This window comes from Rhagoletis pomonella, unplaced genomic scaffold (genome assembly GCF_013731165.1).
Source record: "Rhagoletis pomonella isolate Grant_MI unplaced genomic scaffold, Rhpom_1.0 Rhpom_scaffold_00019, whole genome shotgun sequence".
NCBI classification, from domain to species: domain Eukaryota; kingdom Metazoa; phylum Arthropoda; class Insecta; order Diptera; family Tephritidae; genus Rhagoletis; species Rhagoletis pomonella.
Genome location: NW_023458573.1, coordinates 375,511 through 402,250, shown reverse-complemented (window position 1 = coordinate 402,250; position 26,740 = coordinate 375,511). Strand labels below are relative to the sequence as shown.

The following is a 26,740-nucleotide window of genomic DNA, read 5'->3' as shown; positions in this document are numbered from 1 at the left end:
CTCCCAAAGGTTCAAGGTAAGGGAAAAATTGATATTTTCAAGCACTATTTACACATATGTATTTTTTTAAACACACTTTTTTGCTGAGAACTTATTTAAATTCCAAAAACCGAATGCCAACTTGAATTAAAGGAACCAACACTGAATATGTAAAGCAAAACTCTCTGGGAATCCTACGAGACATCTGCCGGTCATCTAAATGGGAGATCTGCAGCCTTTTGGCATCATATTTTACATCAGAATTGTGATTTTGCATCCCTTGTCAAGATATGGCCTCGGTTGATGTTAACTTAAGGTCGTTGTTTTACTGCCTTAAAATTGAAGGGAAATTTTTACAGCGTTTTTTATGTGTATTGGTTTCTATTTGAGTGTATCGAGAATCGGTCAGTCTGAAAAGGCCTTGTAGGGAAGACAGTAGGTTTGTTCGTCGAAAATCCAGCGAGAATTATCTTTCAAGATATCAGTGTAGAGAAACTTGCAATTTTCTATACGAACGCAAATTTGCAAGCTTTTCTGCCAGCTAGTGCATTTCAAACAAAAGAAATTTGTATAGAATTTTTAAAATTCTTTCAGAGGGACAAAAAACAGGATCTACGTGTATATATCTGGTCAGTCCGACTTTCTTCAACATACGTTTCTATTTCTTTGTCGGGTTTACTATATCGACTCTGGTTGAGAAAGTAGACTGGAGACTAGGCCTCGCCAGCTACCAAACCTGCTATTTTATATTATTATTATTATTACAAATTAACATGTATAATTAGTCTGCTCTGTAATATATCACACATACTTAAATATCTAAATGTTCTATTCTCGTTTGTGTGTAAGAAAACATTTTTCTGTAGACCAAATAAATAAATAAATAAAATCGGTAAGATGCATATTAACCTGAGGTATGTATAAAATTATTAATGACAAAAACGAAAAATACTCAACCTCATATACATATAACGGCGTTTAAAGTACAAAACCGCGTAACTGACATTTTTTGCCAAAAATTGGATTTACTCACCGAAGCTCTTGGCTCAAGCCTTATCCATTCGTGCTGAAATATACTAGCCAGAAATACGATTGCTTTATAAAAGAGAGAACAATTTTGAAATATGAGTGTTTTTACTCCCCACAAAATAATTTATGCAACCTCACATACGCGGTTTTGCATTATATTGATACGCGGTTTCGTACTTTAAATGACGATATATAGATATATAAATATATCTTAGTGATTTAAAAGAAAGCCTCATATATGTGCATTGTATACATACATATCATTAAAAGCAAGAAGAATGAACAAAGCAACAATTTTATATGAGGGCTGCGCGGCGCGTCCGTACCGCTGCTAAAAAGACAACATTTACTTTTTGTATTGAAATAAGATCGTATGGCTTCATTTCTCATACATTAAATCTTTGCTTACGGCTTTATGTATTTCACTTTCCCCATGGAAATAAAGCCATTTGGCCTTATTTCTCCATGTGCAGTGAAATAAAGCCATATGGCGTTATTTCCATGGGGAAAGTGAAATAAAGCCACAACAAAGAGTCACAACTCGAAATAATACGTTCGTCAGAAAATACGAAAAGCTATTTCGTAGCACATGCTAATTATATGGGGAAGGGCGACTTTACCTAAGGGTTTTTTTAAACAAATTATAACAAAATTTGCTCCAGCTTTTGCTGAAAGGTAAATAAAGGCTCTGTGTAAATTTTTAGCGCATAATTTCATAAATGCCAAATTTTGAGTTGTGACTCTTTTGAAGACGGTGTGCGATATGAGAAATAAAGCCATACGATCTTACTTCAATACAAAAAGTAAATGCTGTCTCTAAAACCTAAGGCCTTATTTCTCCATGTGAAGTGAAAAAAAGCCATATGGCCTATGGCTTTATTGCACGGCATCATGAAAATAATCCCATACTCATGGAAAAAATGGGGGTTATTGGAAAAGAGGGCGTGGCACCTCCCACATAAACCGAGTTTTCATACTGCATATCTCCGGAAGTGTTCATGTTAGAGTAACGGAACTTGGTATGGATATGTCTGTAATCAATCCCATACTCCTACAGAAATTTGCGACTATTTGAAAAGGGGGAGTAGCGCCTTCAAAACTTACTGAAACGTACGTATCTTTGAATATATATATTATTCTTATGTATGTACGTGAGTTTGTGAGTGAAACGATTTTGAAGAAATTGTTTGTGTTTGAGTTGGTCTCTGGATAGTTTAGAGTCACAGTTTGACCCGGCACAGGTGGCGCTGGAGTCGAATTATTACTAAAAATCTTATCATCACAACCATTGCGCTCCTTGATAAAACATTTAGAGTATTACGATACTCACCCAGTTTGAAATTGCCACTAACTATATTATACAGTTTCATGGACAGATTCACCATCAAACCGGACCACTGTTGCCGCCAGGGAGTGAAGAGGAAAAAGTTCTTCAAATTTATTTCGTTGTGCGATTAACTGAGCTGTGAAACGCCAGATCATTGAAGAATTTCAAGTACTTCTTCATGGACATACACTTTCGTTAGGTTATTTAAGACGGCAATGGAAATATTCCTTCTGATAACCACCAAACCGTAACATTAGGAGATAAATGTGCCACTGGAAATCGTGGACTGAATTGTTGTTGAAAATGTTGCACCAAAATGTTTCAATAAAAATAATGAATTTTGGGCGGGCCGAAGTCCGCCGGATCTGCTAGTAAAATTTATAATATTAAGGGCGGCAATGAGTTTTACATTTTTCTGCTAGGTAGCCTTCTTCATAATTTTATTATCGAAATTTAATTTAATCTGATGAATCCGTTGTTTAATATGTGCGCAGATGTAATTGCTCAAGCCACTCCGTTTTCCCCAGCGATATGTGAGGCAATCAAAACTGGTCCTACTATTCCATCAACAACTTGTAGAATTGAATGTACACTTATCACGTTACGACGTGTCAAGACGTGGAATCGCTCAAGGATGGGAGACACAGGTCTAAGCGGCCTGTGCATGCTCAGTATTTACAGGGAAAGAGATGAGAATACTGAATTTATTCACAAGGTGATTAACATATTTGGACTAGGTTGACTCCTTCAGCTTTTATAAAAAAAGTTATAATAAATGTTATTTTTCTATGAAATTTCTCTCCTTACAAGGAGGTACAGCGATGATTAACTGAAAAAAGCTCTTTTATATGTATACTATTCGCATTCAACTAAAGATTTTAATAAAAATGTTAAAATGACGTTATAATGTGCATAATATGTATATATTATAAATTAATAACATCAACGTTTACGGTTTTGCGTATAAAAGTAAGAATGTCAGCAGCTTCTTCGATCCTTTTTGTCGTTGGTTTACCGGCACCATGGCCAGCTTTGCTGTATACGCGTAAAAGTATGGGATTTTCTTGAACAGAGTCTTCAATAGCTCTCTGAAGAGTGGCGGCGAATTTTAAAGAATGCAGGGGGCTTACGCGGTCATCGTGATCAGCGGTTAGAATTAAAGTTGAAGGATATTCTTCAGACTTAGTTTTTGGAGTATGCACATTGTGCAAAGGTGAATATTTAAAAATATTTTCGAAATGTTCCTTTTCGCTAGGGTCGCCATAATCCGAGCACCAAGCTTTACCAATAGTGAAATGATGAAAACGCAGCATATCCATAACCCTAGCGAAATTGAATATGTTTAAAACTTAAAAGCAATTTTTTGTATTTATTGACTTACCCCACTTGTGCTATCGCAACACCGAATAGATCCGGTCGTTGATTGATGCAAGCACCTACTAATAATCCTCCATTTGATCCTCCTTGTATTACAAGACGATCTTTAGTCGTGTATCGGTTATTAATTAAAAACTCCGCGGATGCTTGAAAATCATCAAAAACATTTTGCTTATGTAATAGCCGCCCTGCGTTGTGCCATTTCTCACCATATTCACCACCTCCTCGTAGATTGGGATATGCCAATACACCGTCAAAAGTGTTAATAAACATCAATCCTGTTGCAGAAAACGAAGGCTGTAAGCTTATGTTGAAGCCTCCATAACCGTAGAGTAGACATGGACGAGGGGAAATAATTTGCGTTCGCTTGTGTATAATAAACATAGGAATTTTAGTACCGTCGTAACTGTCATAGAAAATTTGCTTTACTTCGTAGTCATATTGACTATATCCATCCAAGCGTAGCTTAATTTCACGCAATATCTTTAATGGTTCTTCTGGTGTCTTGAAATCGTACTGGTAAATAATACCAGGATTTAAAAATGATGAAAAGTTGAAAAAGAATTCAGAATACTTTTTCTTTCCGGACACAGCCACAACAGTGCCAATATCCAAATGGAAATTTCTAATTAAGGTTCCTGTTTTTAAGCTATTCACTTGGAGGGTACTCTAAAATAAAAAAATTAAATTGAATATAGTTCATGTATTAAAAAAGTAATAAACTAAAATAATTAAAATTATACCTACATACGTATATATAACGTATGAGGTGAGTTTTGTCAAAGGCTGAGATAAGCTCAGCCGATCCAGAGTCGAGTGAAGGTCCCACTAACCGTCACCAAACAAAACATAATACGGCTGTTCAAGATCTTGTGCATATGCTATTACATTAGGGGTATTCTCGAAGTCTTGCACGATGCTAGGATTGCACGAAATGCAAAAATACTATTCCAAATTTGAAAGAGTACGAGAGAACCCCATTGCAAAGTGGTAGCATGCATCGGTAGCAAACAGCGAAATTCTGTATCAAATACAATAACAAGATACAGCAAAAAAAATGAAGTGAGCGAGATGAGAAGAATGAGAGAAATATGTAGCAATTCCAACAACAAAACAACTAGCACAGGGTCGCATTTATTTTTCTATGCTTTTTTGCAAAATATATACATGGGTTTCGATGTTGCATATTTTGCAACGATAGGAAATGGTGTTTCCCATGTATTTTGTTGTTGCGTGTTTGCAAGTTATGCATTCCGTGCAATCCGTGCTAAGTACAACGGCTTTGCAAGATTTGGAGAATACCCCTATTGTATATTCGGTGCATCTGTAAATTCACAACAATAAAATGCTCAAGGTTGCCATGGCAGCAAGCATAAGCACTTGTGGTTCTACGAAACTGTGAAGTGAAAATGAGAAATTTAATGTCAGTGAAAATTTAATTTTTTTCACTTTATCGTTTCGTTATATCATTTGAAGCGATTCAGTTACATATGGGCAAAAAGTTTTAATACATTAAATTATTGTTTTATAAAAACAAATTTTTTAAATTTCATTTTAATTTAGATAGTGGAAATATTTTGATTTTAAAAATGTATCACATATTTTCAAAACGTATGTATGAATAAAAAATAACCAATTGCTTATTCTTAAAATTTCAGAAATTTTACTCGGTTTGTTCAAACGAATTAAGTATTTAAAAGTTATGCAATTTTAAGAAAAGGCAATTGCTTATTTTTGAATTAGTTTATATATTCATTTGCTGTCTCAAAATGGCTTTTCGGCTATGCGATGGAGTAAATTGAATACGCTTCATTGGAAGCAAGGCCAATTTCATTTATTAATAATTGAATAAATTGAATTTAGTTTATTTCTACTTTCCGAAAATTTCCAATGCTGCTGATTGCTGCAATGATTATTTACCATATTGGAGCATAATCAACACAATATATGCACATACATATATATTATTTCACAGATCTCAGGGTTGGCTTAGAAATACCTCAATTCAAAATTAGTTATATTATGAAGTTACTTACCGACCTATATAATTAATGCTTATTAAAACTGTTTATTTTATTATATTTAAATTAATTTTTTTTTTATAAAAGTATAGTTTATTCTTAAACCCGTATCAACTAAAACATCAATGTTTGTGTAATATTAAAAAAAAGCTAACAAACTTTTGTAAAACTTTCAAATATTTTGAGTATGCAGTTGTGTAGCCTTAGTCAAATTTTAGTATAAAAAAGTGCAAGTTCGAAGTAGCTGACACTTGCCGTTGGTTTTTGCCAATTTTTTTTTGTTGACGATGCCAGTTATTTTCTTCCATATGAAGTACATGTCGACGCTTCCAAACCATACCATGCTAAGTCACCTAAGACTTAGTCAGACTTAGCATGGGTTGGTTTTTAGGCGTCGATGTGTTCGACGATTTTTTTATATGGGAAAATGAGCAACGCCTACGGGAAAAAATGATAAAAATCAACAATAGTACTTATCGCTACTACTAGCTACTTTAAACTTGCACTTTATTATACCAAAATTGAGTGATTTACACAACACTCAAAATAATAGGTGCTTAGTATTTATGGTTTCAAATATATATCAACTCATGTAACTCAAATTTTTATGAAACAAAACTTAGGAGTGATAATAATGCAATTCCAACTGCAAATCCAAGACCATTTCCACAACATCCTAAACAGCCCTAGTATTTTATTGTGTTTAATTCGAACACATACACACACGGCGCTATAAATAGAGTGCCGGCAACCTTATGTCCGAGGAGAGAGATAAAATGATGGTGTTTCCCCACCCGCTACAGTCCCCTCCGACTTCGGCGGACGAAAGGTTGCGGCATATTAGGGTTTTGGTCATATGGACCTTCACTACCCTAGGCAGAGCTTAGGTAGTATTTACCACCGCAGGAAGTATGGTGGCTCGGCCGGTGTGCGTGGTATCCCAGTACGTTATTATTTTATTATTATTATTTTCTTTTGTATATGAAATTATTCTACTTTCAAATTCTTACCCTGATTTCACATTCGCTTCCCTGTGTATGTCTGAGTACGAGTTTAACAATTGCAAATATTCGGACGGTAGTGTAGATATATGTATATATTATACTAAGTTCCCACGGCACGTAATTCGCTCTCCCATTCGTAAATGGCTCTCTCATTCGTAATTGCCGCCCCAATTAACCTTCTAATTACGTGATTCGCCATACAAAATTTCGCGAGCGCATTACCTCATTTGTAGGTAATTCAAATCCAATTACCATGCGAATTACGAACAAATCGCTGGCGTCTCTAATTTTAATCGAAAATTTATCGAGCTGAGCTATCAGAGCAAGAGAGAAAGAAAAAATCAAAACAAAGGGAGGAAATCAAGGAAAAACAATGAATTGTCAAATCGAATTAGGAATGAGTCATGTAAACGGGGCACAAATTTAATAACTACATACATTTATGTATATACATTAGGGTGCCCATCGAAAAAGCTTTTTTTTTGGAAATTTCAGGGTCTACCCCAAAACTTAATTTTTTTTATGAGAAATATCATGGCTTATTTTTACAGATTTTTGAAAGGTCATTTAGAGGTCGCGGTTATATGATATATGCGTATCTCAAAAACCACTTGACCGATCTCAACCAAATTTGGTACACACACTTATCCCTCTTAAGCGCCACATTGAAAATTTTTGAAATCGCACAAAACCACGGGCTTCACCAACGTAACGGTAACTTCAAAAACACTCAAAGCTTGCTATATTTAGGGGGGGAGTAGGTTTTGTCCGATTTCAAAAATATTCAAGACGGTACTTAAGGAGGCCAAGCACAATGGTCGAAATCGGTCGAGTAGTATCATATAAGCGGGCGGTGCCACTCCCATTTTCCTAAAATTTCCTGAAAAACCACGTCTTTGCTAAAGAGCGATTGTATATATCAGTTTTGAATAAATATTGATGAATTCATTAGCCACACTGCTCAAAAAATCTGAAAGTCCGGTAAATAAGCAATATAAATTCAAGGCCGTATTTAAAAAAAGTCGCCTAACTTCGACAATTTTTATGCGACTGCAATAAGTGAGCTATCAGTTTATTTTAAAATTGGTTTACTTTTAGATAGTACTACATAACTTGAAATTGTGTAAATCATCGATGGTCGAAATGTAAAAACTCAAGGGAAATATGGGTTTTTTATTTTACCCGATAAAAAAACCCAACCACCCAAGTCCGACAATAGATCATTCTATACCATTTTAAGGGCCTATGTGTCCTCTCTTCAGATCACATTCGATCTTTGAAATCGAATCAAAAATAGTAATTAAAAAACTAAAAAATCTACAAAATCCTATTTTCTGACCTAAATCGACAGGTCGCGAACTCTAAATGACCTTTAAAAAATCTATAAAAATAGGCAATAATATTTCTCATTAAAACGAATAAAATTAGGGGGTAGGATCTTGAATTTCCAAAAAAAAAAAAGAATTTCCAATGGGCACGCTAATATACCTACATATATCTGTACTAATATATATTTTGAAAGCCGTTTTTTTATGTTCGCAAAGCTCGAGATCGGATGTACCGATTTTTTTGAAATTTCGATTATGGGTTCTTAGGTTTAAATACTTCCTATAGAATCTAACATACATGCCCACATAATAGCGCTGCTCACCTGCAAATCACAAATGAGAGCGCCCTCTGCTGTTAATTCGTACGGAATACAGCGCAAAGCAAGGGTTATGTATACATATACATACGTGCTAATGTTAACGTTAATGTTGATTCTTATGTTAAAAAAAAAAAAAACAAATATGTATGTACAGTTCACGGAGAAATAATTTAGGCAATGTAGAGTCGTTTATGTTGCCACAAGGAGCAACTAACATTGCTGTTAGCATTTACATTTGTATATGCAACTTTACGGCGGAATTTATTGGTCGCCTAAAAAATATTATTTTTGGTCGAAAGACCTTTATTGGTTTAATCAATAATTACAACCCAACTTAAATGCTAATTTTACTTCTTAATATAACCTAATTCTACCTGTGTCAGCATTAATTACTTGTTGACTTGATTTCGCGCATGCCGGATGTTGTTCCCAATTTAATTGTATTTGCTTACGGTGCGTCTGAACCGTTTCCTATTTATTAGTTATAATTCTGCATATTGGCAGAATTATCGATTGTCAATATGTTTACATTAATTTGCTTATTAATTTTACTGGTGTTAACTCCTCCGCCGCTAAAACAAACGTTCCCGTTTGTTCAAATTAATATGATAGTGTTATTGGATCCGGTACAGTGGGTATTTCGGATGATGTGACTTCTTTACTGTCAGTCACGCTGACGTTGACGTTGTAACTCGATAGTTCTATTGGCTTTGCTTTGCGATTATTTTTTATGACTAATGCCATGATTAATGCTGCTAAGCAGATCATACCGACAATTGTTAGTTAAAAATTTGTGACTAAGGCTGCTGTGTGGGTGGTCTGCAATAACTTTAGATGTTTCGTGTTATTTAAGTGGAGTTCTTTCATCATCTCCAAGCTCAGGATTTCTTCTTCTTTATTTGAAGGAACATTTGATTGCAAAATTGCGGGTAGAGGTTTATTTGTTAATATTTCATTAAAAGAGTATTTTTGCTTGTCGATCAAAACCGTGGAATTGTGGTATTGAACGGCATATGATCCCGAAAGATTGATCTTTTGATTGTCTATTTCGATTGTACCATTGTACTGATTTAATAATATGATTCCGGGCGAGATATATTCTACTGATGGGATGTGCTGATTGTTAACTATAGTGCATTTCGCTGGTTCGCTTCTAAGCAGCTGTGGGTCACAGGTAGTATTGCTAATATCTATAATATTCTTATTATTACAGATTCTAATGCTATTATTTTCTTTACATTTTAATTTGATTACAAATATTTGGTTGTCATTACAAGTTACAATATCCTCGTAGGGAATTTTATTAATATATTTGTTCTTTTTTATTGGTTTAATTAACATTGTTTCACAAATTTCTTCATTTGTTAAAGGTATTCCTACTATATAAAATAACATTGTATCATTTGAAGCAATTTTTATATTCGCTAGTTCTAGTGATTCTTCCACATTATTTAATGTAAAATTATTTCTTAAAAATACAGATTTTACTAATTCTAATTCATCATTAGATAGAATATATGAATTGACAATGCCGGCCTTAGCCCAATGAATGTCATAATCTATGTTAATGATTTCTTCTTTTAAAATTTTCAGTTTGTATTTTAATTCTATAGCAAAATTGTGCTGTATGTCTTCCTTATTTTGTACAGCTTTCAAAATTTTATTTGATACCGCTGTTATATTATTTATCCTATCAAAGATTGTTTTATTTATTACTACTGGATTGTTGTTATTGTTTATTATATTATTTATTTCGCTTTCCAGAATTACAAGGTCATCATGATCGGGATTTCCTGCAATCCACTTCCAGGCCTTTCCTAGTGAATCTATTGATTTCTTAAATCTCTTGGGTTTGAGTCTGCCTAGAAATTTTTGGGTTAAATTCAATTCGTTAATAAGGATGGGTAAAAGAGAATTTTCCGTATATATCTTGGTTTTTATGGTACTGCTTATTTCGTTTAATGAATTCTGCCATGCGTCTAGGTCTACTTTATGTATAATTCTGTAGGTTCCTGTTTGTATTTTCGTCAATCCTGTGTCTAATGTTGCTAACTGAGAATTTGTATAGTCTATTATTTTGAAGTCTGCGTACACTAGGTGCACGAAAAGTCTGTAAAAGAAAAAAAAATAAAGAGAAAACAAAATTTTTTTACTAACGTGGTCTAAGTCTTGATGTTATTCTTATGTACAGTTCGTCCTTTTTCGGTGATAACTATACTTGATTTGTCTTCCTTGACTATTTCCTTTCTATATCTAGCTGTTAGTTTGGATCCTATGCGCTTGTTTATCCTAACATAAATTACGTCGCCAGGAGTGTATAGTTTCATAGCTTTTCTAGTTTTGTTATGATTTTCTAAATCTTTTGCCTGTCTCTTCCTAAGGGTTTCTATGTTTTCGCGTCGAGAGTTTTCGTGTTGTTCTGGGTCTATTGATACACGTCTGCCGAAAAATGTCTCTATTGGTCGTCTTCCTGTCGCGGAGTGTATGGAGTAGTTATATTCATATGTACATCGATCTAAAAGTTCTTGGAATGAACGGTGGGTTTGCTCTGTTTTAAGACAACGCATGATTTCGGATAGGGTGGAATGAAACCTTTCTACTTGTCCGTTAACTGTGCTTGTGTATGGAGGGGTTCTATAAATTCTAATTCCGAGTTGGTCTTCAACCATAAATTGTATGGAGGCTGAATTTAAGGATTTTTCATTATCGATTACTATTGTCCTTAGTACACCGAAAGTATTTGTCGCAGGGGTTCTCTGATATCTTCTATTGCTTTTGACTTTATTATTCTGACTTGTGCATATTTCGAAAACTTGTCTACTGCGGTTAGTACTAGATTTTTCTCTGTATTGTAAATATCTATATGGACTATTTCACCAGGATATTGGGGAATTGGGGTTTCAAGTAGGTGTGGTTTATTAGGGTGACGATCATATTTGTATTCTTTGCAAGTTTTGCATTGTTTAACTATATTTTCTATTTTTGACTTAATTTTAGGAAAGTAATATTTTTGAATAAGTTGCTTTTTATTTTCATCCCTATTTCTATGTGCTCGTTTGTGCTCTTTTAGTATTTCTTCGTTTTGGGCATCTTCGTTTGTTAAGTCTTCTACTTTTGTTTGTGTGTATCGAATTTTATAATTGGAGAAATGAAGAGGGTAGATCTCCTGAATTTTTCCCATTATATCTTCAGAGGTAAATATGCCATTTATCACTGAAGGATTTAAGTAACGTTTTAATAGTACAGTTAAATTCTCTATTGAAAAGTTGGGTTTACAGACTAAATGCCTATGGTAGGTTGGGAATGGTATTTTAAATTGATAGCTGTCTTCGTCTCCTAAAAAGATCCAAAGTTGGTTTTTGAAGGCATTTATGGGTCCTTCTACTGCTGGGATTAGGTTGTGAGATGAGCTTTCGTCGGAATGTGTGGCAACTGATAAGGAATTTACTTCAAATGGCCTGGATAATGTATCTGCAACTACATTGGCTTTTCCGGGTTTGTATCTTAATTCGTAAATGTATTCTTCTAATATGCCTTTCCAACGTTTTAGTTTGGAGTTATTGTTTTTATTACTGAGGGCATATGTAAGTGGTTGATGATCTGTATGTATTATAACTTTTGCAGTGCCGTATAAGTAGTTTCTAAAGGAGTTAAGTGCCCATATAATGGCAAGCATTTCTTTTTCATTTACTGCATAATTTTCCTCAGCTTTGTTTAATGTTCTCGATATAAAAGTTATCGGTTTGCCATTTTGTTCTAAAACTGCACCTATGGCATACTTTGAAGCGTCTGTAGTTAATTCAAATTCTTTCTTAAAATCAGGGTATTGTAGGACTACGTCCTTGGATGTTAATGTGGATTTGATTTTGTTGAATGCAGATTTTGCTTCTTCGTTTAGATTAATTTGAATTTTTTTTCGAACTAGTTTTGGACATTCTTCCTTCATCACCTCTAAGGAGGGATGTTAGTGGCTTGGCTAATTTAGCATAATCTTTGATAAATCTTCTATAATATCCAGATAAGCCTAGGAATGATCGTAAGTCCTTGAGTGTTTGAGGGTATGGGAAATTTAATATTGATTGCACTTTAGAAGGGTTTGTAGAAATTCCACCGGAGGATACCACAAATCCTAGGAATTCAACCTGTTTTTTGAAGAATTCACACTTATCTATTTGTACCTTCATATTTGCTTCATTAAGGGTTTGGAAAATTTTGTCTATATATTCGGAATGTGATTTCTCGTCCTTGCTAAAAATAATGATGTCATCTATGTACACGTAGCATATTCTACCTATGTGTTTTCTAAGTATGTCGTCTAATGTCCGTTGGAAAATGGATGGGGCGTTTTTGAATCCAAAAGGGAGTCTTGTGAACTCGTGTTTTCCGTTGTTCACTGAAAAAGCTGTTTTTTCGACGTCAGATTCCTTAAGAGGAATTTGATGGAAACCGCTTTTTAAGTCAATTACAGAGAAAATTCGATTCTTTCCTAATTGAGAAAGTACCTCATTTATTTCTGGTATTGGATACCTATCTGCAATTGTGACTGTGTTTAGTTTTCTGTAGTCAATGACCATTCTGAATTTTTTTCCGCCTGAAGCATCGTCTTTTTTAGGTACAACCCAGACAGGTGAGTTGTAGGGTGATCTTGATTTGCGTATAATTCCATCTTCTAACAATTTGTTTATTTGGTTCTCAACTTCTCCTTTAAGGCTATTAGGGTATGGGTAGGATTTGGAATATATGGGAGTGTCGGAATTTGTACGAATTTCTGCTACTACCTTTGTTGTGTACGTAAGTTTTTCATTTGGTTCCGAAAATAAGTTGCGGTGTTTTTGTACTAGCTGTTTTATTTCTTTTTTATCTACTGTCGTCATGTGTTCGTCTCGGATATTAATTGTGTTAACACTCTGTATCCTATATTGTCTGAGAAATATTTTTTTAGTATTGCTTATGACCATAAAGTTTTCCTTTGTATGTATTACTGCTGAAAGTTCTTTTAAGCTGTCGTTTCCTAGAATGGCGTGGAAGGTTTTGAGTGTAGGTAACAGGAAGAATTTTAATTTGCTACCTTCTAGATTAAAAAAATTTAGAAACGTGTGATGAGTAATTTTTATTTTTCCACCAACTGAGTTGGCAAAAAATGGGTTATCATTCTCTATCGCTCTGCTTACTAGACTGGATTGGATATAATTTTTGTTGGATCATGTGTCTACCAGAATGTTTAATATTTCTCCGCTCTTCGTTCTGCATCTAAAATAGGGTAACGAAGAGCTCTTCAATCTAAAAAATGTACGTCTGTTAGGGTCATGTGGTTCTTCGTATTCGTTATTGTAGGTTATGTCCTGATTCTGGTTGTATTGATCTTCGTAGTATTGATTTTCTTCGTATTGATTTTCATCGTATTGATTTTTATAGTGTTGGTTTTCGATTGCTCCTTCAGAGTTTATATGAAAGTTTCTTTGAACCTTCGGTGGGGGATGGTTTATCACTGACGTGTTTGGTGGGCGTTTACCTGCTTCTTGGGGTTTGGGACGGTTCGCGTAGTTCTCCGCTTTTGTCCTGATGCTTTCATCTACATCCATAGGTTGAGGTGGTTTAGGTGGTCTTGGAGGGGGATTTTGTTGTTGATTATATGGATTTTGGGGTTGGTAACTATTGTATTGGTTAGATTGATTTGGATTTTGGTTGGTATATTGCTGGAGGTTAGGAGGATTAAAATTTTGTTGGCGATAGTTTTGCGTAATGGGATTTGTTAAAGGTTGTGTTAGATGGGCTAGTTCCGGATAGAATTTCAACTGTGGAAATTGCTGATTCATCGGTTGGGAATATCTTGGTGTGAAGAGTTGTTGTCGTGGATTTATGGGATTGAGGCTTTGTTGACGGGAGGTTGACGGTGCGTTAATCATTTGATTGTTGGCGTGGTTATGCTCTAAAGCTTTGATTTTCGAGCTTAAGGCAAAGATGTAAGGCCTCTGGTAAGCTCTTTGGTTCTTTTATACCTAGGAGCCTAGGCAGGTCGCCAGATAGTCCTCTAACGAAGGTGTCAAGGGCTTTAGCACGGTAATTGTCTGTTAAAAGATGGACTGCTTCTTCGCCTATCTCCATGCAACCTATTTTGTTTAAGATCAGGGATAAATGTCCATAAACTTTCTGATAGAATTCATTTATTTTCATTCGTCCCTGGACGAGGCATGTCATCTGATAATCTAATGTGCCTATATCTCTTTTGTCGGCATAATGGGTAGTCAAACAACGAGAGATTGCTGTCCAGTCTAAGTGTGTGTTGTATGACGCTAGGGCTATATCTGCTTTACCTATTATTTTGTTCCTAATTACATTTAAAATCTATATATATAAAATTAAGTGGCAAAACTTCCTGTTCGCATACTCCTCCTAGACGGCTTGCCCGATATCAAAGAAATTTTCAGGGGTGATTGGGGTCTGTGTGGAGGGTGCACATAAGAAATTTCATGTGTGTATCTTTGCACGTTTTGCAAAAACAAAAAAAAAAAAAAATTAATTCTGTTTGGCTTTACGTGTTTTTTCGGATTTCTATCATTCCTAGACGGCTTGCCCGATTTCAATGAAATTTTCAGGGGTGATTGGGGTTTGTGTGGAGGGTGCACATAAAATGAAATTTTCAGAAGTGATTGGGGTCTGTGTGGAGGGTACACGTAAGAGATTTCTATCATTCCTAGACGGCTTGCCCGATTTCAATGAAATTTTCAGGGGTGATTGGGGTCTGTGTGGAGGGTGCACACAAGAAATTTAATGTGTGTATCATTGCACGTTTTGCAATTAATTCTGTTTGGCTTTACGTGTTTTTTTGGATTTTTATTATTGTTTTGCCGCAAGATTGGCAGTCCTGCCTTTTACTAATAAATAAACAGAAACAGCTGGCGAATGTTTACAATTATTAAAAAACATTGACAACAATTTAATTTATAATCTTATAACTGGAGTCTACTATCGCACCCTTTCCTCAAACGTGTATTAATTCAATATTCAAATAACGTATATTTATATAATTTGAAAAAATCTCCCTACTATACAAATATGTACAGCAATATTAACTAACTAGCGAATACCCGGCGTGCTTCGCTGCGCCTTAAAAGTAATTTTGTTTTGTTACTCCCTCTCACAACATTTGAAAATATTAGTTAATATTGCTGTACATATTTGTATAGTAGGGAGATTTTTTCAAATTATATAAATATACGTTATTTGAATATTGAATCAATACACGTTTGAGGAAAGGGTGCGATAGTAGACTACAGTTATAAGATTATAAATTAAATTTCCAAGAGAAAGTCGGTTCTTTACATATTTTCTAATTACCTTCGAAAATATATTAACTCAAAAAAAAATAAAATAAACAATGCTTCATAGATCGATTTTTTTTAAATCTAACTTCATAAAGTTCTTTAAAAATATTTTGTAAATGAGGCCATAAGAGCTTAGGGGGAGAGTTACAACACAAAAATACATTTAAGGCGCAGCGAAGCACGCCGGGTAATTGCTAGTGGTTCATATATTCTAAGAATGCGTTCAACGCTTTTCTTCCAGGAACTAAACTCCGAAGCGTTTCCTGAGAATTCTCGTAATGAACGTACTACATCTGGTATTTTGTCCATCTCGTTCATATTATTTCTGAACTGCTCTTCTATCGTTTGGTCCGATATTATTGGGGGTATATTATTATTAAGAGCTCTTTGTATTAGATTAGGGCCGTTCACTTCTATGGTTTGGGTGATCATAGTCCTGATAAGGTTGGCTAATTCTTGGGAAAATTGAGGGGCTGAATTGGAGGGTGCTGCCTGTGGGGCAGTATTTCCTAGCACTGGTGGCCTAATGAGGTTGTTTGGATTCGCCATCTTAAACTTTGTATATTATTATTTTTTATTTTATGCGAAAGTTTTTGTTTAATTAAATAATTGCAAAATTTTTTGTTGAGAGTCTACTTCTATTTCTCGTAAAAACTAGGGACTTTATTATTAGATATAAATTTTTCGTAAAAACGTGAAAAAAATAATTGGGGTTTTTTTTTTTTTTAATTAGAAAAATATTAGGGTATTTCTTATTAGCTATTTTTGTTGTTTTTTTTCAAAGAATTTTTTTCACAAACAAATTTTTCACAAAAATTTTCCAAAGACAGTTTTTTCTTAACTTTTTTCCTACTGTGTTTTCCTTACTTCTAACTCTTATATTATTTACAATATAATCAGCTTCATACCAGCAACTGGCAAATGTGTATGCTCTCCTTTTTCCGTTAGGTACTAGGGTACACCGTTTTGCTCCTTTCTTGTTCCTGGCCTTCAAGGGTAAGGTTTTGCTGATTTCCTTAATCCGGGTTGCTTGTTGGTTTACGGCGGAGCGTCGAGGATTTTGTATGTCCTTTTCACGCCCTTAATTGTTTCGTGGCACTTTGTAGGGTTGTAGGTAATTTCTTCCCTAAGATGATTTGCATTCACGTGGTTTTAACAGCACTTTAAAATGCAATAATCAAAAATGTTATTAAGCAAGGAATTGTTTTTATGCGTCTCGCTTATTTAATGGCACACTCAGTTAGCTTATTTCACTTTTCTCGCGGCGTTTTTATTTTTATTATCAACGGCACTTTTAGTGTTTTTTACTAACTTTTTGAAACTTTACCGAACCGAACAAGACTCTTTAGTCTCGGGCGCCACTTTACGGCGGAATTTATTGGTCGCCGAAAAAAATATTATTTTTGGTCGAAAGACCTTTATTGGTTTAATCAATAATTACAACCCAACTTAAATGCTAATTTTACTTCTTAATATAACCTAATTCTACCTGTGTCAGCATTAATTACTTGTTGACTTGATTTCGCGCATGCCGGATGTGGTTCCCAATTTAATTGTATTTGCTTACGGTGCGTCTGAACCGTTTCCTATTTATTAGTTATAATTCTGCATATTGGCAGAGTTATCGATTGTCAATATGTTTACATTAATTTGCTTATTAACTTTACTGGTGTTAACTTGCATATTTATTTACATACATACATGTTCATGTGTATAATTACGCATAAAAACCCTGCCGCTATGTTTTTTTGTACATAAGTGAGCGCAATATTAAAAGCAGCCACACCACCTATGTGTATCTATGTGTATCGCAAAGGCCGAGAACAACTGAATCAATTTTTTTGAAATTTCGGACACCTGATGCAGACGTTCAAAGGATGGTTATCGGCTAACAAAAATCTCGATATATAAAAGGGGCGTGGAACCTCCCATACAAACCGAATTTTTCATACTCAATATCTTTGGAATATTCACGGTAGAGTAATAGAACTTGGTATGGAGATATATGAAATCCTTCGCATACTCTTGGAGCTATCGAAAAAGGGGGCGTGGCACCTCCCATACAAACCGGAAATGCATATCTCTGGAAGTGTTCATGGTAGAGTGATGGAACTTGGTATTGGCGCATATGAAATAGATCGCATACTCTTGGAGAAAAATTGGACCTTTTGGAAAAGGGGGCGTGGCACCTCCCTTTCAAACGGAATTTTTAATACTGCATATCTCTGGAAGGATTTATGGTAGAGTACTCGAACATGGTATTGGCGCATATGAAATCGATCGCATACTCTTGGAGGAAAATTGGATATATTGGAAAACGGGGCGTGGCACCTCCCTTTCAAACCGAATATTTCAAACTGCATATCTCTGGAAGTATTTATGGTAGAGTATTGCAACTTGGTATAGAGATATATGAAATCAATCCCATACTCTTCGATAAAAATTGGAGGTATTGGAAAAGGGCGCGTGGCACTTCCCATACAAACCGAATTTTTCAAACTGCATATCTCTCGAAATGTTCATGGTAAAGTACTGATGTGGAGATAATAAGATCAATCGCATACTCTTTCAGAAAAACTCTAGCTATTGGAAAAGAGGACGTGGTAGCTCCCATACAACCCGAATATTTCATACTGCATATTTCTGGAAGCGTTCATGGTAAAATTTTTGAATTTGGTACGGAAATATATGAAATCAATCACATACTCATGGACAAAACCTGGAGTTATTGGAAAAGGGGCGTGGCACCTCCTATACAAACCGAATTTTTCATACTGCATATCTCTTGAAATGTTCATGGTAAAGTACTGGAACTTGGGGTGGGGATATATAAAATCAATCGCAAACTCTTTCAGGAAAATTTGAGCTATTGGAAAAGGGGCGTGGGACCTCTCATACAACCCGAATAATTCATACTGCATATTTCTGGAAGCGTTCATGGTAAAATTTTTGAACTTGGTACGGATATATATAAAATCCATCACATACTCATGGAGAAAAATTGGATTTATTGGAAAAGGGGCGTGACACCTCCTATGCAAACCGAAATTTGCGTACTTCACATCTCTGGAAATGTTCATGGTAGAGTACAGGAACTTGGTATGGAGATATGTGAAATCAATCGCATACTCACGAAGAAAAATTCGGACTATTTGAAAAGGGGGCGTGGCACCTCCCATACAAACCGAATTTTTCATACTGCATATCTCCGGAAGTGTTCATGATAGAGTACTGGAACTTTATACGGACGTGGCACTTCCCATAGATATGGAGCTATTGGAAAATGGGGCGTGACACCTACCATACAAGCCGAATTTCATACTGCATATCTCTGGAAGTGTTCATGGCACAGTACTGGAACACTTCTTATGGAGATATATGAAACAATCCCATACTCATGGAGAAAAATGGGCTCTTTGAAAAGAGGGCGTAGCAAAGTACAAACCTACTGACTTTTACTTATCTTTGAGTGTATATAATTCTTCTGTAGGTTTATTTGTTAGTGAAATTCTAAATGGCTGGAGGGATTTTAACAAAGTTGTGTGTGTGTGTTTGAGTGGGTCTCTGGATAGTTTACTTTCACAATTTAATCCGCCAGTTGGCGCTGGAGTTGAGTTATTACTAAAAATCTTTTTTATTATCCGATTTGGCGAATATTCAAAACATGTATTGGAAACGGTAAAGGCAGTCCAATTGCAAAAAAGAGCTTCCATGTGCTGAGGTCGAGTTATTACTAAAAATCGACAAGTAGGAAAGGTGCCGTGAATGTCAGACTAAATCGACCTGTTGCACCATTGAGCACATCGAACTCTCGTGTGTTACGTTAAAGCTTCATTCGAAGACACCAGGGTTGAGTTGTGCAGTGGTAAATCGCAATACCTTAAAAGCCAGTTTCATGAAAACAATTTAAAGAAAATTTATTTTTTTTTAATTGAATTTAATATAGAACCTGACAGAAAAAATCAATTTCCACTTAAATTGCTTTCGTGAAACTGGCTTTTAAGCTATTTTATCTCAGTCTATGTATGTATACTGTATTTCTGTTGATAAAGGATATGCAGCCATTTTGAAATTGCCACCAACTATAAGATAAAGTTTTTAGGGCACATTCACTATAGATCAGGATCATTGTTGCCACCACGGAACTTCTCATGGATATAACACTTTCGTTCGGTTATTTAAGGCGGCAAACGACTACCAAACCATGGTCTTAGCCCAGAGGTTCCCAAACTTTTTTTCGTAAACCCCTTTCAAAAATTTACTGGTTTCGGTGGACCCCCTGCAAGCTTTTTACGCCAAACTTTTAATTCAGAAACTGACAATAGAGATAAGAACGAGTCTAGAAAATTCGATGACAAACAACCAAGCAAGCAAGGAACACAAAAGTGTTCCACCATCTCATCCTCTTCAAGGCAAGATGGGCCAATGGCCTTGTCATTTACGCTTATCGCAGTCAGGAGTTTGTGCCACGTGAAGTGACCAGTCAGCAGTTCAAAAAGTTGTCTGCAGTGTCGTCTGCTCAGTGAGAGAAAAAACTGGATAGACACTCTGAGATTGAACATAGGTTTTGCCCACCTGCATCCCCTCGATGCCTCCCAGTCATTGCTAAGCGAAGTATTCACCTAGTTTCTGATGATTGCTTCGATGGCCGAAAGTGGGTGTGCTAAAACTGGTTGCGGACGGAGAAGTGCCTGATCTCAGCCAATTCTGGCCAAATGGTAAGATGTCTCATTACCAGGTACTCCTGAGTGACCTGGCAACTAAAACAAGTTAAACAAGTAAAACAACATAATTTAGTCGAGACTTGCATTGCCAAACTAGTATGAAAGTAGTTAGGGGGCTGGCCAATGCCTTAGGTGCAGCTTGGTTGTCACTGCAGACACGTAAACTCCTTCCCCTCCACCTATGTTCCACCACGTAGTCCATGGCTTTGAAGATTGCAATTACCTCAGCCTGGAAGGCGGAAGCATATTCCCCAACAGAAAAGTGAAGCTTATCCCAATTAACTTCGAAAAAGACCCCAGATCATGATCCAGAGTCAGTTTTGGAGCCATCAATGAAGATTCGACAATGTGTGAGTCCGGTCTCAGTGATGGAATTAAACCAGCATTCAGTCTTAGGGAACTCAACATTATAGAATCTCTTCAACAAAGGTAACGTACTATCCTGTGGCATTGAAAATACACAAGTGCTTAAATCTCTGCCGCCACGCCCCACTCAGTGTTATACCAACATCCGGTTCTTTTTAGTCTGCAGGTGGCCTTTAAGGCTTTCCCACGTTTTAAAACACAAAGTTACGGTAAGTGCAGCAGTGCGTGAAAAGCACTGTACACCACTCAAAAAAATTAAAGTTAAATAAAGAGGCTATCAAGCAACCATTTTGGTTCTTTACTATCGAAACCAGATAAATTTTCGTGGACCCCCAACCAGAGTATGTTTGTGTTTGTACGGTGGTGTATGTATGTACGATGCTGTATGCATGTACGATGCGTTATGTACCCTGTAGGGAAACCGCGGACTAGTGAATCGAATTTCTAGTTCCGTACTAGGTCTTTATCGCCAAAAAGGAACTAGTCCGATAGGAACTAGATCCCCACCAGTCGAAAATCGGCGAAAAGTGGTACTTTTAAAAGACTAATTTTTTCAGTTTTTTTTGACTAGAAATCTATATCTAAAGTGACGAATTTAGAAATGGTTCGGAACTATAGAAAAAGGGATGCAGAACGAACTAGATCTCATTTGTCGAATTTAGAACCAGTTCGGAACTATCGAATAAGGGATGCAGCGGAGGGCTTGTTTACTTTACATAGATATGTGTTCAGCGGCATTTTCGTTCAAATACGCTTCTATTCTGTGCTTCGCAGATGCTTTTTCATAGCTTGGTAATAAAAAACTAAAATTTGTGTTAACATTTCAACATCTTGGGACAGTCTGGAATCTAAGAAATAACAGCGAGCACACTCAGCTACAGCTAAAGGTATGTAAACGTACATTTCTTACAATCATTCAAACAAAGTTAATTTCAAATTGAAAAGACATTTCTTTGAAAATAATTTAAAATCGCACACACGTAAGAACCAAAAAGATTGAAAAATCATGATACTTTTTTCTTTCGTCTGTCGATTTTAGAACTGGTTCGGAACTATAGAATTTAGGACTAGTTCGGAACTATCGAAAAAGGGATGCAGCGGGGGGCAATTGACACTTCCTAGGACATCGCCATGTTAAATTCGCCAGTTGCTTGCATGCAAAAGACATTTATCGCGAACCAGTACTGGGTCTAAATGTACTAGAAGCGCACCAGTTCAGAACTAGAGATTTTCCCCACAGGGTATGTACGATGCTGTATGTATGTACGATGCTGTATGTATGTACCAGGGTTGTTGCGAATCTTCGCATTCGGATTCGCAACCGCGGAGCTTCCGCATTCATTTTAACATTCGCATTCGCATTCGCAAAAATCAATGCGGATCTTTTGCGAATGCGAATATTGAAGGGGCCGAAAATTACAGTTATTTTTTTTACGAGTTAAACTTGGCCTTATATTTTTTATTCTGAAATAAAAGTACTTTCGGATAATAAACTAACCGGTTATCCAAATTAAACAAGTTTGGTATCCAATGAAAGATGACTTAAATAGCTTTAAAACTGAAATGTCTAAAAGAGGAAAGCCACACATTGAAAAATATTTCAATAAAAAATGTTAATTAATTACCATAGAACAAACATTGGATCAGGTATGCAGGTATTTACATGAATTTCTTTAGTATTAAGTTATAAAAAAATATCAATAGATATATATGATACCAAATTTGTTTAATTTGGATAAGCGGTTTCTTTATTATCCGGATAGGACGTTTATTTCAGAATAAAAAACATTAGGCCAAATTTACCTCGGAAAAAAATAACTGTTATTTTCGGTCCCTGGAATATTGTTCAAGTGCACATATATCTAACCAGTCACAGAAGAAAGAATTTAAAATGAGTTACAAAAACTAAAATCGATAAACGCTGATGGCGTGACAAATTCCGAAAAAACCAAAGAATGAAGAATTCTTTCGAAAAAAACCGTGTTTAAACAACGATTGTGCCATGATGCTACATTGTGAAGATGAAAGTCAGGAGGATACATCCGACATTTGCAGCCCCGATGAAATTCTCAAAAAGTAATTAATGCACCGCAATAAAAATAAATAAATATAACTGAACGTCCTCTCCACTGGTGCAGTGTCAATCGAGAAGAATTTACAATTTTGCCAAGCTTCAAGTTTTTCAAGTTTGTCGCCTCGAGCGAGTAGTTATATAGTGGCGCAGGTTTGATTTACGACCCTTCAAAAAGTTTTTATTAAGCACAATGTTCCAATTTTTAAATTCAAGTACTAAAAAACATTCACTCTATCATGAGTTTAATTTTCCCCGAACCGGTTCCCTTTTAACTTTTGGTTTTCATGTACATATTTACTATGGGCGGAATACAAATTTTCGGGTGAAATTTTTTTCGGTCAAAACTCAGGATAAGACAGATTATTAAAAATCATTAACTTTTTCATTTTTTATTTACCTAAATCACCTAATTTACCCACCTAAATTATTTCTTAAAAATACATGGCATCCGCATTCGCATCCGCATCCGCGGATGTCTAAAAATCCAAATCCGCAACATCCCTAGTATGTCATATTTTGCGAATTTTCGGAAAGCTAATGTGCGAATGTTAGGAATAATATTAAAAAAGCTTAAGTTGACTATAGCTATAGTCATCCTTTTTATTACTTAAAAATTGTATAAATTATTACAACCTTGAACGAGTGCTTAACCTATACAGTGCACTATGGTCTGGCGACTATCATTTGCTGTCCAAAAGTCAAGAAATAACCAAATTGTTTTGAAACTTAGCGTTAGGGGGTTTTTGAGGTTGCTGATTTCGAATATAATGTCAGATTTTCGCAATTCAAAATGGCGGATCCAATATGGCGACCAAATTTTATACTTCCCTTCCCTTCCGCCAAAAACTTATACATAAGCGGGGTTTTCAAGATCGCTGATTTCGAATCTGATGCTAAATTTTTTGAATTTAAAAAGGCGGATCTAATATGAAGACCAAATTTTATAACTTTTTCTATTTTAGCATAAACTTATATAAATGGAGAGTTTTTGAGGACGCTTATCTCGAATTTGATAGCAGATTTTTTAAATTCAAAATGGTGGATCCAATATGGCTACCAAATTTTATAATTTTTTTCTTTTTCAGCAAAGACTTATATATACATATTTCGAATGCAATGATTTAAAATCTGAGGGCAGGTATTTGGAAATTTTTATTTTTTTATTTTTTTTTAGTTTTTGCTATTTTATTCAACAATTTTTATTTATTTTTTCTAATCACAGCTGCTTCAAATAAAAACTGCTTTCCTTAAATATAAGCTTATATTTGTATTTATTTGAAAGGACACTAGCACCACAAGTATATTACTAATATTAGGCTAGATATAAAGTTGAAAAAATAACGTAACGTACAAGTTTAAACAAAAAAAATGCAAGAATGCATTTTTCACCTACAGTGCCGAACAGAAATATTGGCACAGTTAATTTTTTGCAATATATGCAAAGTTTTTATTCTATTTTATTTTCGATAATTTTTTATAAAAATATTGTTCATTCTACACTAGAACATAATAATAAAATCTCTGAACTTTGTGCAAAACTGAGGAAAATTCATTAAATTTGCACACTAATTTGCAACTTTTCATTTCGAAGTATGCAGTTTTATAGCCCATTCAAATTTAGTATAACAAAGTGCAAGTTTGAAGTCGTTAGAAAATCGCGTTGATTTTTGGTAATTTTGTTTCACGCAAGTTCTTCCATACAAAGTATATTCGGTAAATATTTTTTGTATGGAGAAAATGAGCAACACCTTCCACACCTTCGTTTTTCTTTAAGATAGGCCTTCAACTGAGCTTTAATTTTACATTTTTTAATCTATCCAGATTCTAGACCCGAGCCTTCGCTTTCGCTGGAGGAATATTAATTTATTTCTAGGTTGCTTATAAGACTTTTAGTAGTACTTTTTGAAGGCTCGTCAATTTGCTTGATATACTACATAACCTTTTAGCGCCTGAAGCTAAAATCCGGTTATTGTCCGCACCCTGGTTAGACAGACTTAGAGCCATTTCAACAATATTAGAGTGGACTTTCTGCCCATGTACACATTCGCATTCGCAAAACATTCGTATCATTTGATGCGAATGCGAATGTCGAATGCGAATATGTAAAATGATGCGAATCATTCGCATAACGAATGCGAATGCAAATATTCGCAACATCCCTGGTATGTACGATGCTCTATGTCAAGGCTTTCCAAACTTTTTTCACCGCGGCACCCTTGTTGTGCTAAACAAATTTCGCGGCACCCCTACTCTTCAAATATCTGCTCCTTTAGCTTTAATGTTGTTTAATTGTTTTGATGATTTCATTATCCTTTAAGTTTATAGGGAGCTTTGGCAATTTTACCCTGAAATCATTTGATATATTTTTATTATTATTTTTTTTTATAACTTTGGACCACGTAAACCGATTACTATGATTATTTTTTTAAAGGAACCCACAGGTGGTCCCATTCTAATTTGGTTTAAATCCGATCATTGGATCATGAAGAGATTAATGATAATCTAAGATTTGTATAAGTGAATTGAAGTCGGTTTTGTTTTTTGCTTAAAAATTACTTGTTTATGTAAGCATGGCCGAGCTTCTCGTCCGACTTGTGGCGTGCGCCTTGATGTTGTCACACAAACCAGAGGGACCTACAGTTTTACGCCGAGTCCGAACGGCGATTGTATTTTTATGAGAAGCTGTTTTTCATGGCAGAAATACACTCGGAGGTTTGTCATTGCCTGCCGAGGGACGACCGCTGTTAAGAAAAAACCTTTTTTCTATTTTTTTTGCGAAGGAGAAGCTCGGCCAAACACTAACATATGTGTAAGCGCCAATCTATTATTATTATTATGTAAGCATTTGTTGAAAATGCAGTCACACATGGAAATGTAAAAGTAAAAGTTACTAGTATTTTTAATGCAATCTTGCCAACAGCCGTGTTTTCTGCATACACTTGCAACCAGAACTCTCTTGGCTACCTTCGTAGTATTTAATATTCAAAGTGCTGATTCACTGATATCCAGAAGATTTTCAAACGGTTGATTTGTCATCTCAGTAGGTTTACTTTTCGGGTCACATGAAAGCGGGTTTGTTATCCAGCTGTAGACATCCTCAGAGTTAATGTTGAGAAAATATTCGGCTGGTAATGCGCGTTAACGATAAGAAAATAACTTTTACGGCCAATTTCACGAAAAGCATTTTTTTTGTATAATATGTATTTATTTATTGAATCTTTCTTTCGAAACTAACAATAAGTTTTCAAATCTTACAAACTACTATTAAATTTAAAATTTCTGCGGCAATGTTTAGAAATTTTTTATTCCTTCATATATATTTATAACAGCTGTTGAGGCTGAAGGAATGGCCAAGATTCAGCAGGATCGCTGGATATCGTGCTGGGCAGGCGGTCTGAAAGGACGAGTACCAGAGCCGCACTGCTTAAATTCACTGGTGTTGCGTAGTTGGTCTGAAAGGACGAGTTCCAGAGCCGAAATTGATATATTGCGGATATCGAAATTTATTATATTGCGCATCATTTGATGATATCGGAGAAATCCTTTCTTTTTAGTCTTCTTGCATATCTCGGGCTAAGAAGATCTCTCGCTAGTCGATTTGGATGGTTCATTAATCGTGCTGAGTAACTGGTGCTCTCTTATGTCCTCATGCACCGTTTTAACATTCAGATCTTTGTGGATATTCGCGTTTTTATGTACCACGGTGCTCCGCATATGGCGCGTAAAATTTTTGACTGCAGTCTTTGAAGTCTATTCAAAATGGAATTGCACGTTGTGCCCCAAAGCCCGCTTCCATATGCCCAATATGGTTTAGTCATCATATTAAAAAGCAACATCTTAGCTAGGGTTAATTTAGATTTGTTTCC

General features: G+C 35.4%; 1 protein-coding gene across 1 annotated transcript in view; it reads right to left on the bottom strand.

Annotated features, from left to right (window-relative positions):
- Window positions 1-3,182: 3,182 nt before the first annotated feature.
- The window catches only part of LOC118749555 (prolyl endopeptidase-like), a 123,879-nt gene continuing 100,321 nt past the window's right edge, over window positions 3,183-26,740 (bottom strand). The window contains exons 3-5 of the mRNA XM_036484359.1: window positions 4,142-4,381; window positions 3,717-4,078; window positions 3,183-3,658 (exon numbers count right to left, since the gene is read on the bottom strand). Coding sequence (XP_036340252.1) covers window positions 3,262-3,658; window positions 3,717-4,078; window positions 4,142-4,381 — 999 coding nt within the window. The 3' untranslated portion in view covers window positions 3,183-3,261. The remainder of the gene's footprint in view (window positions 3,659-3,716; window positions 4,079-4,141; window positions 4,382-26,740) is intronic.